General features: G+C 40.8%; 1 protein-coding gene across 2 annotated transcripts; it reads left to right on the top strand.

Moving 5' to 3' along the window:
* The first annotated feature begins 30 nt into the window (after window positions 1-30).
* Window positions 31-17706, top strand: LOC133165685 (nucleoprotein TPR-like). Of its 2 annotated transcripts, none has more exons than XM_061295524.1 (55): window positions 31-283; window positions 732-836; window positions 991-1055; window positions 1135-1222; window positions 1341-1444; window positions 1658-1822; window positions 1987-2079; window positions 2426-2506; window positions 2760-2847; window positions 3403-3540; window positions 3895-3989; window positions 4230-4427; window positions 4533-4640; window positions 4758-4975; window positions 5291-5454; window positions 5758-5885; window positions 5965-6113; window positions 6215-6377; window positions 6483-6617; window positions 6776-6916; window positions 7003-7186; window positions 7268-7452; window positions 7528-7668; window positions 7983-8099; window positions 8355-8558; window positions 8668-8843; window positions 8985-9132; window positions 9257-9394; window positions 9680-9811; window positions 10176-10306; window positions 10482-10692; window positions 10766-10897; window positions 10972-11085; window positions 11290-11373; window positions 11541-11732; window positions 11892-11930; window positions 12020-12217; window positions 12372-12483; window positions 12558-12742; window positions 12865-12935; window positions 13243-13442; window positions 13555-13731; window positions 13825-13940; window positions 14373-14444; window positions 14566-14802; window positions 14872-15070; window positions 15163-15344; window positions 15591-15662; window positions 15867-15958; window positions 16050-16162; window positions 16466-16564; window positions 16651-16789; window positions 16877-17004; window positions 17128-17229; window positions 17376-17706. In XM_061295524.1, exons 1-55 carry the CDS (start codon window positions 133-135, stop codon window positions 17423-17425), a joined length of 7449 nt encoding a protein of 2482 aa, XP_061151508.1. In that variant the 5' UTR covers window positions 31-132; the 3' UTR covers window positions 17426-17706. The 2 variants fall into 2 exon arrangements, with proteins under 2 accessions (XP_061151508.1, XP_061151507.1); XM_061295523.1 differs by having other exon boundaries at window positions 13540-13731.
* The last annotated feature ends 197 nt before the right edge of the window (window positions 17707-17903 follow it).

Raw genomic sequence — 17903 nt, 5'->3', positions numbered from 1 at the left:
TCAGCTGGTATATGTTAGAAAATTGAAACCTTTACAGATAAGCGAATCCGTGCATTTCAAGAGCAGTTTCAGATCGTTATGTCTTCAGGATAAGTTTAATACATTTAGGATCGTTTTGTAGGATAGTCGGAGATGGCGGCTGTCCTGCTGCAAGCGCTGGAGCGGGCAGAGTTGAATAAACTCCCTAAAGGTGTCCAAAACAAGCTGGAGAAGTTTGTTACGGAGCTACAGAATGCTAACGAGGCGCTCAGGACCCAACAAGAGAGAATCAAAGCGGACTGTGGTACGCACGTATCTACATTTAGTTGAAATAACGTTTTTTTTAAAGTATGTAAACTGCTATGGAAACGCTTCAGATACACAGCATTCCAAAAGTATCATCTAATTAAAAAAACAAAAAGAATCTTTTGGACATGATGCACCCATCACCGGCTAACGATAGCGGCGTTGCTAACTTTAGCAATAAGCTTTTTTAGATATTTCGATTCGGCACACTAATCTGTTTACGTCATGTATGTGACAACAGTAATTATATTAACACACTTCCAAGTTTATAAATATGTTTCAATTCGGCACAGGAATCCGTTTATCTTGTGTATATGAGGGCATGAATATTGTAGTTCTACTTTCAGATTAACAAAATAATTGGCATTTGTGCTACTGGCAAAACAGTAATTTGTGACATTTGTGTTACACTTGTGGTTTCATGTTGTGTGTGTTCTCTCTTACAGAACAGCAGTACTTTGACATTGAGAGGAAACTTGGAGAGGGTCAGGAGCAGATCCTGTCTGCCACGAGAGACCTGCAAACACTCAAGGAGGAAAATAAGAAACTAAGTGAGATTTCACAAAGGCTCATATATATATACGTTGTAATTCTATACTCCTAGATCTATGTATATTTTGTGACCCTTATCACAACAAGATTTATTCAAAATGCTTACTTGTTGATGTTGTTCATAGGATGTTGTCCTTTGTTTTCTTTGCACAGATGAAGAGCTGAGTGCTCTAAAGGGAATTGATGGAGACACTCCCGAAGATAAAACCCAGCAGCAGGTTTGTGTTAAGATTATTTAACTTTGTCTTAAATATGTGGGGATATAGCAAAAATCGATCTGCCCGTGTGTATTTGTAGTCCAAATCAAAGTATGAGATCGAAGCGGAAAAAAGAGAACTGGCGCGGCTGCTGGAGAAAAGAACACAAGAGGCGGAGAACCTAACTGGTATGTTTGCTAAGGTGACAAACACGGGTCTTCTGCATTAAAGACCTTTGCTGTACATATGAACAAGTTGATAATTTATACATTTCATTTTTTTGCTTTTAACTTTTTTGTGTTTTAGAGGATGTAAAGCGCCTGAATGAGAAACTGTTGGAGACAGACAAAGTCAAATTGGAGTTGCAGTTCAAACTGGATGAGATCCATTCCTCCGAGACCTCTGTCCAGGTAAACAATGAAACAATCATTGGTCAGAGTGCAAGAAAGTGTGGAACTGCTGTAAGATACTAATCTTACTGTTGTCACATTCACCTGCAAACAAATGACGTACATGCTTATAAACTTTTGTTTTAAATTGTAATTTGGGAAACACACCCCTTGTTATTCCTCTGTTATTCCAACATAATGCAAAACGCGTCCATGTTGTCCATGTTCCGGTAGCACCGGGAAAAGCGCATGGAACAGGAAAAGGAGCTACTGGAAAAGAAAAATGAGTGGTTATCCGCAGAACTGAAGACCAAAACTGAGGAACTGCTGAGCAGTAACAGAGAAACAGGCAAAGAGATTCTGGAGATCCAGGGTAGTCTGAAAACCAAGACCGAGCAGGTAACACACAAACAATGTAGTAGTGCAAAAAACTGAGCAAATTGGGTAAAATGTAAATCTGGAGTCCTTCTTTATTAAAATCCATAACATCCATGTTTTTAAATGTCACGAGTCGATGCAATTCTATACATAGTGTCGACTATTGATGGGGTTTTCTTCAATAGGTGACCAGCCTGGAAAGTCAACTCTGTTCTCTGAAGCAGTCCGGTGAAAACCAGCACAAACGAGCTGAAGACCTTAACAACAAACTGAAACGGGTCGGTAAACAAATTAATACGTCAGCGTTGTCCTTGAACTCTAGTTGTAAAACATAGTTGGTTCTGTTTGTATGAAAAGGCTACTGACAAAGCCATGACTTTTTACTTGTTGTCTCAACGTTAAGAGTTTGTTTTTATAATAGCTTTAGTGGAAAAGGCTCTTCAGTGGAGTCATAAAATATAGTGATTGCATTTGATATACAGTATACATTTGTTATTACTATTATGCAGCCCAGAATGACATTATGAAAAAAAACTTTTCTCTTAATTTTACTTTTTTGGTCTGGGGAAAATGGGTAAGTTAATTATGAATTAAAAACAAATATATACTTGTTTAACTCTCTAGGCTAAGGATGAACTGACTACCATGGAGGAGAAATACCGGAATGAGCTCAATGCTCATGTCAAGTTGTCTTCTCTCTACAAGGTGAGACCAGAATCATCATATATTTAATACTCACTTGTCCTTATCGGTTTTATGGAGACTATCCCATCTGATTTAAAGGGAGGATAAAGGCACTCGTGATAGAACTGCATTAAAAAAACTGTCAGTGCTAAAATTTTTCCATGGAAAAAAAAAAAATCTGAAGAGATTTAATGGTATTTTACGGTAATTCCTCATCACAATTCTGTCAATCTGTATTTCAATCGATTGATTCTTTTTACATCCCATTTTGCAGGGTGTAGCAGCAGACCTGGAAACTAAAAACCAAGAACTGAACAGGGCTGTTGAAGAACTCAGCAGAATGGTTAAAACCACTGCAGAAGGTTTGAGTTTGTTTGCAATTTTTACCAAGATTATTACACTTTAAGATTCCCGTTTTTAATAGAGTGTAATCCTACGTCCATCTGGTCTCTTTTATTGAATTGAGTTGCATACATACAGCAAGGTGCGCCACTAAAGTTCCAGGACGGCTGTCACAAAATATATATTCTAAGCACAGACAGCAACTAGTCTCCGTCAAAGTAATGCCCCTGGAGTCTAACACACCACAGAATTCAGGGTAAAGGGTAAAAAAAGGACAGGGAATTAGGTTGATAAGTAGGGACTCAGAAGGTTGCTCCATCAATAGATGGTTGTTCCTCTGGTCCACATAGAATAGGAAAACCTGTAATTTGGATTCCAAATATAACTTTTACGGCACTAGTCCTGGAATCGACACATCACATCTCAAAATACAGTGTGCTGAACATTTTGTTACATGTGAAATGAAACTTTTGCCAACTTAAAGGCATTTAACGTACCTCAGCTTGAAAATATGAAAAACTTGTATGTTTGTCATAAATTCCTTTTGTATACTCTTTGTTACTGTGTACTGGTAGATAACAAAATACTGGAAAAGAAGGTATCTGAAGCAGAGGAGAAAAACGCCCATTTAGAAGCAGAGCTTCAAGAGAAGATCAAGAAAATGGAGAAAGAGATGGAAAATTCTATGCTGAAGGCTTCTGGCAAAAAATGCTGTAAGAAAAGATGAGCGCTTTATTGTTTTCTTATTTCGATCTGTTGTCTCGTTAAAACGTAGAATAATTCTATTGAATATTAATGTACAATAGATCAATTGTACAATATATTTGCTCATTAGTTAATTTATAATTTGGTAGTCCACCTTATTGGGAAATCACTGGCTTATTAAGGATGGAAATAGCATAAGGTAGTACTTAAAATATAAATATAAATTATGTTGTGATTTATCCTGAGCTAAATCCGAATTTAGGAGTTAATTGGCAAAATTGTAATATGGGCCCCCCCCATTTCTTGATCACTTCCAGGGAGTAGTCTTGACCATTGTTACAGTTTTTTCTTTTTACCTTCAGGTGCGCCCTCTCTGACTGAGGAGCAGCTGGAGTCCATGTGTCCGTCTGCAGCCGCCATTGCCGCTATTGTCAAGCCCGGAATGAAGTTTTTTGATGTAAGTTGGACAGGACAAACTTGTGTTTACCCACTTTTCTGTTTTCCATATAATGCATATTCTGCCATATACTACTTACATGTTGCTTCTTATTGCTGATTTGTGAAAATAAATAAAGGATAACAATAATATATCAAGTTTGATATTCTGCTGCTTTTGGATGCTCTTTTTATTTTCTCTATGAAGTGACCATATCCCTTTGACTGATTTCCCTTCTCTCCTATGTTTGTGTTCTACCAGCTGTATAATGCATACTCTGAGTGTCAGACTCAGCTGCAACTGGAGAAGCAGGAGACCGCGAGGGTGAACAAAGTGTTGGATGAGGTCATCCAAGAGGTGGAATCCAAAGCACCTGTCCTCAAACGCCAGAGGGAGGAGTATGAGACCATCCAGGGCTCAATGGCCTCCCTGTGGAATAAACTGGAACAGGCTCGAACGGTCTGACACAAAGTTATTCAATGCGTTCATCATTTCAATTAGTATGAAAACAGATTACAATAACTTTGCATATTTCCTCAAATACAACTTGCATGTCATTATTAGGAGATCTACAGTTTGAAGAAAGAGAAGGACGAGGCCAAGCAACGTTGTGACGATTTGGAGAAGGACAAGCTGAGGACAGAAAAACTACTGGACGATACATCTACACAAGTAATTTGCATATAGTTACATACACAACAGTGATCCTTCACTATTTTGCAATACTTCCTTTCTCATACACTATTTGCATTAATCAAATATTTTCCTCAATGTGGTATTTCATTCCAGGTGTGTGTACTGCTAGTTGAACTTGAAGAAAGCCGAGGTAATCAAGTGACCAAAGATGAAGGCAGTACATCTAATATTTCTGGCCAGGTCAACAGGCCGCATGAGATTTCCTACCGAAGTGTAGAGGAGCTTCAAATGCAAAACAGAAGCCTGCTGGGAAGGTTGAGGAAGTCGGAGGAGGAGAACACATTGCAACAAAACCACACAACATCAGCACGGTAATATTGCTATTACTATGTCCTTTTGTTTTATTTATTTATTTAGTTAATGATGAGGCCTAGCAAATGCCTATACTAAATGTGAGCAAACACTCCTAATTCTAGAAAACTAAGATATAAGACAACATATAAGATTTCAGATATTATTATTTATAATCACAGATACATTTTAAAAAATGTATTGCACACATCACACATGAACCCCCTTCATCATTTTATGCATGCTACTTTTTGTAATGACTTCATTCTGATGAACAATCTGTGGTAAATAAATGCTACTTCCTGAATGAAATATTTCTGTCTGTTTCCGTGCAGTGTGTTAGAGTTGGAGACGAGTGTGGATAAACTTCAAAAGGAGCTAGAGCAGCTGAGAGAGCAGAAGAACCAGCAGAAGCAACTTGCTGACTCCAATGCGAGACAGAGAGACATGTACAAAGCCTTGCTATCACAAAGCACTGGATTTAACCTGCCCTCCCAAGGTGACATCTAGAACCCCATTTTAGACCGTTTAATCATTGAATCAATTTATGCATCTTACATTATATGTCATAAAGTAAGAGTATATTTTTACACACAAAACCCCCCCAGAAATGACAGGTCTCACTGTGAAGATTTAATTAAACCTGACTGAAGTTTATGATTGAATTTGTGACAGCAAAACTCACATTCATCATTGTCAACATCCAGGCATTAAAAAAATGAGAATGGATCTTTAGAAAGAAAGTCTAACCGTGAAAGGGTATAAATAAATGTGTATAATTTACATTTTTCCTGCGGTTCAGATATTCCCCACCCTGCACCCACTCGACCATCAGCCCCAGTAACTCGTTCAACACCTCATAGAGCTGCTGCTACTGCTGCTACTGCTGAGTCTGCGCAAACCGCACAGGCTAAAGCTGCATTAAAGCAGGTAACACAAACTGTTTTCTGGATACACGTGGTATTCAAGTTAAACATCTATTTAACTCAATGTGCGTCTCCGCTCCTAGCTAAATGACTCCTTCACCTTGTATAAAAAAGAAAAGGCAGAGAACGACAAAATGGTGAATGACGATCATGACAGACTGGAGCGGCAGCTGACGCAGGTTCGCTCCAGTAATGCCCGATTGACTTCTCAGTTGGAGTTCAGCAACAAGAGGTGTGGGCAAAATTACAGTCCTGATAAATGTACCTTGTCAGACAGTAGTTAGAATTCTGTCAATTTTGTAATGTCTTTATGAATCGCTTTTTTTGTGGTAGGTATGAGATGCTCCAAGAGACTGTCACAGCGTTTCGTAGAGAGACCACAGCTCTCCAAGACAGGAACCAAAAAATGTCTATGACAGTCCAACAGCATGAGCACATTATCTACACTATGACGCAGGACCTCCGGCAAGCTAATGAGAAACTGGCACTTGAGGAGGTCAGCATCGACAGCATAAATGTTTATAATAGTTTGTTGTATGTCGCCCTACTAGTTTATTGTTTGTCCCCTCAACTGCTATTACATACGTATTTTTGTCTGTAGGTGCGTGTTGAGAATTTGACTAAAGAGAGAGACATGTTAAAGCAAGCAGAGAGTCGACTCAACCGAGAGAAAGAGGCCATGTTTGCTGAGCAACGTAACCAAAACCTACTACTCACCAACCTCAAGAGCATACAGGTAATATGGCCTGACACGTTTCAACAACGATGTGTCGCTGACTTGGTTGTGAAATCTCACACTTGATGCCTGGCATACAAAACAACCCATTTGTAAGCAAACCAGGTCCATTTTCAATATGTCCCCTTTGTTTTCATTTTCACTTTTGGACTGTATAGTTAACTATGGAGCGTACAGACGCAGACATTCGTCAACGACTAAACAGTAAGATTGAGAATCTGGAAACAGAACTTGCCTCAATGAAGACTCGACTGGAGCAGGAAGTAGCCCAAAGACATACCCTTGGACGCAGTATGGATGTACATAACCTTATTTACCTTGTTATATCTAAATTAAACAAAGCTGTTCGATGGTAATCATTTCTTTTGTATGCATTTCCCTTTAGGCTCAGTTGGTCGAAGCTAAAAAACAACTTCAGACACAAAACACCTTGCAGCAGAAGACAAGAGAGCTTTTGAGGAACTCCGAACAGCAATTGGCTGCTCTGAAAGCTCAACTGTCTTCCATCTCATCTGAGAGTGTTAGTACCCCAGCAACCAGAGCGGCAACTCTTAGAGCACCTGTCAGAGGTAACAATTTTCTTTTAAGTGAAATAATGCAGTCAATGTCATGTCCCCCTTTTTCACCATTCCTCCCTCCTATATTTTCAGTGCGCTCTCCAGTTCAAACTTCTCAGCCTGGCCTGTCTGAGCTCTCAGAGGTCAAAAGTAATCTAAATGCTGCAGAGGAACAAAACAGCAAACTAGCAGAGCAGCTAAAAATTGCTAATGCTACTGTTGAGCAATACAAAGCTGTCGTACTGTCTTTGGAGGACAGTCTGAAGAATGAGAAAGAGGTACAATTGATTTTGTTGTTTTTGCAAACACACACGCACCGATTAGCATTTACCCTTTTCTTGATGTCCTCTCAGCAACGCTCTCCGCTTGAGATGAGATTCAAGGAGTCACAAGACATTCAGAAGCAGCTGGAAAACAGAATAATAGAGGTGGAGAAAAAGAATCAGCAAGCACAAGAGGAGAAAAGAAAGGCTTTGGATGCACTTGAGAAACAAGTAGGTCTTGTCACACACTTGAGAAAATAGGAAAGCCACACTCTCATTCAACCATGTAGCCTTCAACAGTTATTGTAAGTTGGCCTGGACAGGTTATTAAATGAAGCTGTGGGCAATAGCAATTCAACTGCAATTGCATGTGCAGTCAAATTTGCTTGATAACATTTGTACTGCCATTCTGAACCTCTAACTTTACAGTGGTTTTGTTCCATTCGCGCACTAACTTGCCAGACAATAAAAACTTCATTTTCACCCGTGCGGTTAAGTTAAAAAGAAATGTAGTATAAAGCGTTCTCTTTTCTTGTCTTTTCCAGGTGAGTGATCTCCAGCGCTGTCTAAAAGCCAGCCAAGTGGAGCAGCAGGAGGCGCTGGAGAGAGCTGCTAAAGCTGTCACTCTGGAGCAGAAGGCCATACAGGAGAGCCTGTTGCAGGTCATTAATAAACACACAAGTACACACTTCCAGCAGAGCGCTGCATTTCTCATTGAGCATGGCCACACTTAAAATACGCGGGAGGACTCCAGTGCACTTCTACCCTCAATTTCAATTTGCTTTGGCATTGGGTTATAGATTTGTGAGTGTACATGTTGCCAGTATAACTCAATTAAACCAAGTAGATTAGTTTGTTGTGCATATTTGTCTTTGTGCTGGTTTTACTATTACAAAGTGGTTTGTTTTCCCTCTTAGACTAAGCAAGCTGGTGAGGCTCAAGCTAAGTACGAGCGAGAGCTGATGCTTCATGCAGCAGACGTGGAAGTCCTTAAGGAGTTAAAGAAAACACAGCAGCAAGAGGCAGCACGGAAGGGAGAGATGGAGGAGCAATTGAACAAGTGCAACTCACTTTTACAGGAGAAAAGCACAAGCTGGACAACGTTGGAGAAGCAGCTGAAGGTGGGACTGTGGGAGGAATGACTTGGGAACTTTTACTCCGCGAACTATCACGAAATTGTTTTGATTGAATTGTTGTGTCACTCATTGGCATTTACTTTGACTGCAACAGGATGAAGTGGCCAATCAGAGTCGGCGCTGCGAAGAGCTGGTACGCCAAAATGCTCTCCTGCACCAACAGATGGATGAAATGGCTGCAAGGAGTCGTGAACAGCAACCACAACAGCAGCTTGACGTCTCATTTAACGAGGAAGGGAAGACACTTGAACAGATACAAGAAATACTCAGGTATATTGGTGTAACCTGCGCATCAAAAGATGGTTGCGGAAGTGCGGTTCAAATTTACCAGTTCCCATGATTGAGTCAGATGGTTCATTTTGTTTAGCAGCAACCATTTCAATTTGAAAAGCAAATCTATGCCTAATGTAGGTTTGTGCGGAAAGAGAAGGAGATTGCTGTGGCCCGATGTGAGGCCTCTGAAGGAGAGGCTCTCCGCTACAAACAGCAAATGGAACACCAAAACCAGGAACTTAAGGAGCTTCAGGAAGCTCTGAATGCTGAGCGAGAGAAACTGCAGGTGGGAAATGAATGAATTTTGAACATCTCATTTCTGATTATTAGTTTGAACATTTGCAGGATATGGTATGTGAGAAAGGGTTGGCTATAAAAAGATCCAAACACAAATTTTGTCATGCTCTCAGAACACAGTAAAGACCCTGGCTCATAAAGAGACTCAGCTGAAGAACATGGCGAATATCAGCACACTCCAAGAGACCATCAAGATGCTGAAAATGGAGAGAGAGAAATTGGAACAAGAACTGCAGCATGCGCAGGCAAAAGTAAACCTATCCCCTGGTTACTGTTTTGTCTTGTATGCAGTATAGGATGCATACGAAATTTAATTGATCAGATTTATGCCACAGTTATATATATATTTATTTAACTTTAATTTAGCCAGCAGATTCTCATTTAAAATGACAAGCCAAATGATCAAAAATGCAATTTAGATTTCTGTAATGGATAATATACCAGTACTGTAACAAAAATAGATTTTAGTTTGTAAGCATTGTCCTGATTTCTACTCAGCTGCATTGTGACTCTTTTTTTTTTTCTCTGTCAATCAGGTAAAGAAACTGGAGTCCAACATTAGCCCACTAAATGAGTCATTGTCTCACCTTTCTGACAGAAATGGCTCTCTGCAGGCTGATAAAAGGTTGTTAGAAGAAGACATCAAACACTTGAAGGCCAAAGTACAGGTTGGTCTTGAGTACATTGTGCTGTTGGCTTTTTTTGTGATAGTGAATGACGAGTAGCTTTATCCCGTAGAGCAGAGGTCTCAAACTCAATTTACATGTGACATGTCAGGGTGCTCCTGTTCTCAATGCTCTTATTTTTCTTGAAATTATCTGTTCCCATTTCCAACTTCTTTTTACAGCAGGGTTCGAATAATAAATATATGACAGTCCCGAATTCCTTCCGCTTTGTGTCACGTCAGAATTAGGTTTTGCCCAAAACTGATATGAGCCTGCGCTATGGTAGTTTGTAAGGTATTAAAAAGATCAATACACACCCAGAGTAATGTACATTAAATCTGTACTTTCAATCCCTCCATCTCAACAGCAACTTGTTAGCCAGCAGAAAGACGGGGATGTTGAGGAAAAGCAAAAACTCAGCGCTGAGAGAGAAGTACAGCAGAGGCGCATCACCCAGCTTGTTGAAGAGACAGCCAAGCTGAAGACTGAGCTAACCAGGTAAAAATAAAAGATTGAATAATGTCGTCAACCTGCGTTTTTTGATGCTATTATCAGATGACCCGAGTTGTATATAGCTACACGCCTTTGAATTCCATTATTTGTGTAGTGGTGGCTCTATTGGTCAAAATAAAAGTCCATTCTATATGTCCTAAATTATTTCATGTCATCCCAGATCCAGCACCAGCACTAATTCAGCCCAGTCTCATCTGAAAAGCCTAAGAGAGTCTATGACCCGCCTAACAGCAGAGAGAGACACGCTGAAGAAAGAACTCGGAACAAAAAACAATGATATTCTCGAGAAAAACAGGACCATAACACAGGTGAAAAAGATAGGACGGCGCTACAAGACCCAGTATGAAGAGCTAAAAGTCCAGCATGATAAGGTGAGTCTGCAGTTTGTAGCGTTGCTTTTTTCATTTTGTAAACGGCTTTGATAATACCTTTTCTGCATTCCAGCTGGTAGAGGAAACCTCAGCTAAAACACAAGGTGAAACAAGCCAAGTGGAGCAGCAGGAGCTCATTAAAAGTCAAGAGGAAATCACAAAGGTCAAAGAGGAGCTGACCACATTGAAACAAGCGATGCAGGAAGTAAGGAGCATTTTTTAGCTCCTACATACAGCTGAAGTGTGGCGGTGTCAATACAATTGGTTTACTTTCTTCAGGCTAAAAACTCCGAGCAGGAGCTTCAGAATGCCCAGAAGGAAAACCAGCAAACCAAGGAGAAGTTACAGGAGATCCAAAACCAATTGACACTGAACCAGAATCAGCTAACACAGGTATTCTAAGCGGAACCTTAGTTTTGGTCTGAGCAGGAGGTGCAATCTGTATGTCCTTTAGAAAAAGCACATAGTGTGTGTTACTTATTTACATGGCTATCAAAGTGGGTGGGATCCAAATCAGTCCTTAAACCACCATTTGCACTTTTTAATCGATGATTTCTGAGAAATAGTTTGACTTCAGTTTTATTTTTATCATTCTAGGTTCAAGCCCAGTTGTCCCAAACACAGACACAATTACAGCAGAGTCAGAAAGAGCTTCAACAAGCAAAGACCCACACACAACAGGTAACAGGCACAGTGCTTCCCTAGAACATTGCTCGTCACATTTACTCCAAAATAATAGTTTTAGGATTGTTGGCACACAACGCGGTTTACATAAAGACTTTTTTTTGTCATTTTGATTGATCCCAAAATAAATTCACACTAATCATCCCAACCTGTCTAAATTACAGATGCAAAACCAACTGAAATCATCTCAGTGTCAGTCACAAGCCCGTCAGAACCAGATTCAACAAATGCAGAAGGAGCTACAGCAGGCTAAAGATTCTCAACAGCAAAACCTTACAAATCAGAAAAAACTACAAGACTCCCACCAACAGGAGATTAACAATCTTAAAACCTCCTTGAGCAAAGCAGAGGGCCAGGTGAGTTACTAGGGGGCCCCCTGTTTTTTCATTGTACACAGTGGTTTCCTTTTGGTACCAGGTCGCACAGATATATTTGAGCTAAAGATATATTTGAAATACATGTATTTAAAAAGAAAAATCAAAAACAACATTTTGTATCTGCTTGCTTCATTATAGCTGTCTGAGCTCAAAGGTCAGATGGACACTCGGCATAAGGTAAGGAATATAATAAATATAATGAACAACAACAGTGGACTGTACATAAAATGCAGAATATACATTCAAGAAATAATTTTGTTTGTCAGATGATGTCTGCGCAAGAAGCCGAAAATAAACGCCTTCAAGAACAGCTGCAGGAAGTAAACCAAGCTAATGAAGCTCTCAGGGCTGCACAGACTAACCAGAACCAGAACCAGAACCTGTCCATCCAAGCCAGCGATGATAATACTGCAACCGATGCAAATCAGCAATTAAAAGAGGAACTTGCAAAACTCCGACAGGAGGTACAGTTTTGACTGCAGTTTAAAGATGTCAATTCAATTGTTACTTGGCAAATGTCATTAAATGATCTGTAAATGCTTTCTTTCGGAAAAAAATATCCACTGAAATACAGAGTCTTTAGTAATTATAGTAAGTCATCGTAATGCTTTGTTCCAGTTGTCTGAGACCAAGAGCAAGGAGGAGCAGCTCAGACAACAGATGGCTGACAAAGAGGAGAAGACTAAGAAGGCCTTCGTCGGAGCCAAGACTAAAATTAACCAGCTAAATAGTAGGTTCCACTAGTGACTGCACTCAGCTATAATATGTCAAAAATAATTTTTACTCATGCTGCGTTTTATTCAGCTGCAAAAGAGAATCTGAGCAAGGAGGTGGAAGAGCTCAAGCAGTGTAAGGAGGAACTAGAAGTAAGGATGAATGCCCTGAAGTCACAGTATGAAGGAAAACTTCTTCGGCTTGACCGGGAACTGAGGGAAACTCAAACTCACACTGAGCCCAGAGAGGAATCCCAGGACCAGATTGGGTCTAAGGTTAGCACCACAGTCTTGGTATCATATACATAGATGTATGAAATAGAATTATGAAAACTAGGAATTGTCACATATGCTTCAGCAGCTCTTGATTTGTCTTTGAATGTTGCTTCTGTGGTCAGGTGGGTGATCAGAACAGATCTGTAGAACAAAGACAGATCTCTTTGAAGAGTCCAGCCCAGGACAGAAGCAGGTCAGTGACTCCCAGATTCATGCCACAGTAGAAATTCGTCTTTTCTTTCAGCTTGACAAATCTATTACCTTTTAGAACCTCCAGGGCCAAATGAAATTAGAGAAGATCAACTCCAGATTGTTGTAGTTGTTCTCGGTCAGATTGATAAATAAAACTTTACAGGCCATTCAGGCATAACTTCATTTATAGAGTACTTTTAAACAACAAATTGTCGATTTAGGAATGGCCAGGTAGTGCTTTATAATTAAGAAATGTTTATTCATAGTGTCCCAATAAAACCTTTGAATCACATTCTCTATTTATCTAGCAGTTCAAACCTGTCCGAACCACCAACGGCCAACATCCGACCCACTCCAAGTACTCCTCCTAGCAACAAACCGACACCTTCCCCTGGCAGCAAGTCAACACCCCGTGCCAGCATCCGACCTATGGTTACCCCAGCAACTGTACCCATGCCGACACCCACTGCCACTGTCATGCCAACGACACAGACTGAAAGCCAAGAGGGTAAGAAAAAAGTCATCGATTGCCTTGGACCTGTAACAAGGCTGATGGAATAACTACAAGGGTCAGCCCTAAAGTATGTCAATGGTTCTGATTGTAGTGTTGATGACTGCAGGAGCTGCTGCCCACACTGTCATCTCCAGTCTTAATACACCCACAACCATAACACAACCAACAAGCACGCAGGCAACAGCATTTGTCCAGCCCACTCAGCAGCAGGCCGCTTCTCAAGATGTAGGCAGCAGTATAGATGCAGAGCGACCGTCGACATCCTTTGCTGTCATTGGAGCATGTAAGCAGCAGTGTGGTTGATATCTTTGAGCCGTGCAATTGATGTAACAAGACCATCCGCAACGGTGTGAAATGATGCTGTGTTTGACTTTAGCGAGTTCAAAGCGAAATAGAGAAGACGAGATTGAGGAAGAGGAGATGAGACCGGAGAGTTCTCACGGCCCTTCAACTGCCAAGAAACTCAGATTGAGACAAATGATTGCCCTCCAGGTAAATGCAACAAACTGACTGTCTTCAAATCCTTCTTTAGTTTCTTTGGCTTAATTTGCTGACCAAATGATTTGAATTATTTTATAAAGTTGTGATGAGCTGAAGTAAAATTTTAACATGGTGTTGTTTTTCATTGTACAAGTTAAACACATGAAAAAGACTAAAAATGCTGCGGCAAGAAACATTGTAAAATGTTTGCAGGTCTAAAGTCACTTGTTCTGAAACTTAGTGGGTAGAATAGCTCTAAATCTATTCAATCATTTTTTTTCCCAGTCTTGTTGTTTTTATATAACCAAGAAATAGCACTGTAATCTTTTGATATATATAAACCCATCAAAGAAAAAAAAGGGGTCCTGCTTTAAAGAGAAGGACTGCTGCAAGTCAATTTTTTTGTATGATTTTACTTTATTCACTGCAATTAAAATGTTACAGATGGAAGGTGATGAGGATGTAGAAGATCTAAGGGATGAAGGCCAAAGACAAGATTCGCCTGACAATAGTCAGGTCAGTTTACAATGTTTCTCAATACTGAATTTTGTGTCAGACATTAACAATTAAGGGGAAATTCAGAGTTCCAGAATGCTGTGCCCTGAAATTAACCATACATCATCTGTTTGGTGTGTAGGAGCTTCCAGAAGATTTTTCTGCTATCCCCGAAGATGACGACATGGAGGAGGAAGGGATGTCTCAGTCTGTCCCTTCAGATCGGACGTCCCCTCAGGGGTCAGGTCTGACTCGTGAAGTTATTGTTATCGACACAGACAGCGAAAGCCGTGAGAGTAGAGGAGAGAAACCGGAGACCACAGGTGAAGAAGAGGAGGAGGAGGAGGAAGAGGAGGGTGATGAAGAAGAGGAGGAGGAGGTGCACCCCTTTTTTCTTTTTGTCAAAATATGAGCTGTCTGTTCCTAAAGCACTACTTTACCATCCAAGGTGGAGGGGGCGGAGGAGGAGGAGGAGGACGACGATGACGATGAGGAGGATGATGGTGATGATGCAAGTAACCTTGCTATGAAGGAAGGTGAGGAGAGCAATGAGGAAGATGGGGATGCTGACGAGGCTGGACAGCAGCCATCCGTTCCCACAAGTGCTGATGACAATGACTCGCAGTGCCCCCCTGAGCCGTCCACCAGTGAGCATCATCAAAAAGACATTTTAGTAGTTTATTTAATTTCTTTGTCCCTGCTCTTGTATATGCTAATGAGAAGCTCTCCTCTCCTCCAGGTGAAGTCAGCAGCAACGAGTCGGAAGCCCAAAGAGAGGCCATCCACACCCACCCAACTCCCTCCCCTTCCTCTTCTTCACTTACACTCCGCCTGCCCCAGCCTCGAAGGCCCCCGCACTCCCTCCCACCACGGCTCTACATTCAACCCCCAGCTTCAGAGCTAGGCCCCCCACACGCACAGGTAAACGCATGCCTAACCGGTTATAAACCAGAAATGAACGTCATCACAGTCAAATGTCACCTGGTAAGACATAGAGGAACGCGGCCAACACAACTAAACTATCTCGTTATGAGTATGAGCAAGGGGGTACTTGTGGTATGATGAAAGGGTTCAATAAGTAGCAGGTAACAAAATCACCAATAATGGCAACATCCAACATGATCGTTTCTTTCAGTAAATGTTTGTGCATCTCTGTGTGTTATCCAGAGACAGACCTCTCAACTCCGACGTCCATCAGTAGGTCGAGGACCACAGCTGACGCCAGGAATAGGAAGTATGGTGAGGTGTTGTCTTTCTTGCTCTATAGAACTTTTTGATGTGATGTCTGTCCAAACTTGCATGATGATTTTAATGGGACTAAATTATTTTAAAGACTAAAGAACTGTTGGTTGCATAAATCAAGTAATGTATTTCATGTAATGTTCTGAGCTGATTCTTTACTAAGGTCTGTTTTAAATTAGAGTTCAAATTTCTGTATTTCAGCAACATTTTTTTGACGACGATGACAGGATGGTTCCAAGTACTCCTACTCTGGTTGTCCCGCATCGTACTGATGGCTTTGCTGAAGCTATACAGTAAGGAGAAAATGTTGATTTCTTGCTGGAAAAACTGTTTGATACCAGAGCATCACAATGTTTCAGCTACAATGTCTGTGTGTCACCTCAGTTCTCCTCAGGTTGCTGGTCTGTCTACCAGGTTTAGATTTGGACCTCCTGAAGATCTGCTCCCTCAGGCTTCAGCGTCACACTCGGACCTGGGACAGCTAGCCTCTCAAGGAGGTACGGCACAACAATTACGTGTACTTGGTTTGGTCAGAATTACAGTGAATGTTTGTTTGTAACTTTCTGTCAGAATTGACTTGCTCACTTTGACTAGGCTATGTTAAGGCATTTTGGGGTGTCTCCTGAAAAAAATATTCTTGAGGTACAAAGATTTGTCCAGATTATGCGTGTCTTACATTATTGTGAGTAAGTGAAGAGAGAAGAATGTCAGGTGTTTTGTGCCGAGTAGAACCCGGGCAATTTTACAAACAAGTCAACTGATTTGGAACAGTGCGAGGAACTCTACAATTGTGTGATTAGGTCTGGGCATGTACGAGTCTCCACTATTCTTGCCTGCTCACGATGAGGATGGAGGAGGAAGAAGTGTCCCCACAACACCTCTGCAAGTGGCTGCACCAGGTGAGGGACTCAAGGAATCATTTGTAATTGTGTCTCCAAAAAAAAAAAAAAAATGCTTGACATTGTGTCTTCACATTGTTCGACAGTGACGGTCTTCACGGAGTCTCTGCCTTCAGACAGTGGGGACAATATGGCGTCTCAATCTGTTCCGATGGTAACTGCTTCTACTGGGATGTCCACACCAGGCGATGATGTAGATGAGGTCTTCATGGAACAAGAAGAAGGGTGAGCGTCACTTTTCAGAAATATCCGAGTTGACGACTCATTCAGTGTGTGCTTTGTAGCAATGGTTCTTATCTCCTTGTATTTTAGTCAAACTGCTGAGGCTTCTTTGGAGAGCCACACTGACATAGAGACTGCGGGACAGCAGAGTGAAGATGCATCACTTCCATCCACCAGTCAAGACCCTGATTCCTCTACAATTTTCAACACATTGTCCAGTAAGATATTGAATTACTCTCGTCCTCCTAAAATTGATCATTACTTAGCAGGAAGTGGTGAAGGTGAGCGTTCAGTCAGAGGTCATGGACACCTTCCTGTCTCACCCTCTCCTCTGTTTGCAGACACCAGCAGCAGCGTCACTCAGAGGCGCACTGTGACCAGTCAACATGTGATGAGCAGAACCAGAGGGAGGGGTGAAGGACGCATGCTGATAAGCCGCAGAGGTCAGAAAATCAAGTGCTTCTTTGCACACTTTAAATAGATTAATAAAGGTGTTTGTTTTAACAGTAACTTGAAACATACACTAAACATTTTGAGAAATTTATACTGCTTCTATGCTCTAAAACCATTTCCCCTCCCCTTGTTTCAGGGGCAACTGGACGATCAAGAGGCGGAATGGGCAGAGGTAGTGCCATCTAAATAGCAATTCACTGTTCCCTAAACACGACATGGCTCAAAACACAAATCCATAATGATAAACCATTTATTCTTGAGTTTGTTACACTCTAGAGGTTCACAAAAACACAAGATCAGGGTTTGAGCTTTGTTATTGTACAGTTAATGGTCATGTGATTTTGTTCAGATCAGAGCCAGCGTTTTTGTGCATGTGTGGGCGCTGGATCAATGACTTTTAAATCATGCTGTATTAGTCTTATTTTTTCAATAATACCATGTTCTTATAATAAAGTTGATAACAAGAACTGTTGTTGATGTGAGTAAAGTTTTATTTTTAAGGTACAGATGCGATTTAGCTATTTGAATCAGATGTTCTTGGTCGTCATGACAACGGAAGCTTTATTCAGTTTGTACAGTATTTTATTTTATTTTTTAATATATATAAATATTTCCCGCTGTATGAGCCATAACTCTTAAAAAAATAAAGATGGTTACATACGAT

Source organism: Syngnathus typhle, linkage group LG13 (assembly GCF_033458585.1).
Source record: "Syngnathus typhle isolate RoL2023-S1 ecotype Sweden linkage group LG13, RoL_Styp_1.0, whole genome shotgun sequence".
Classification (NCBI taxonomy): domain Eukaryota; kingdom Metazoa; phylum Chordata; class Actinopteri; order Syngnathiformes; family Syngnathidae; genus Syngnathus; species Syngnathus typhle.
This window is presented reverse-complemented; position numbering and strand designations above follow the sequence as displayed.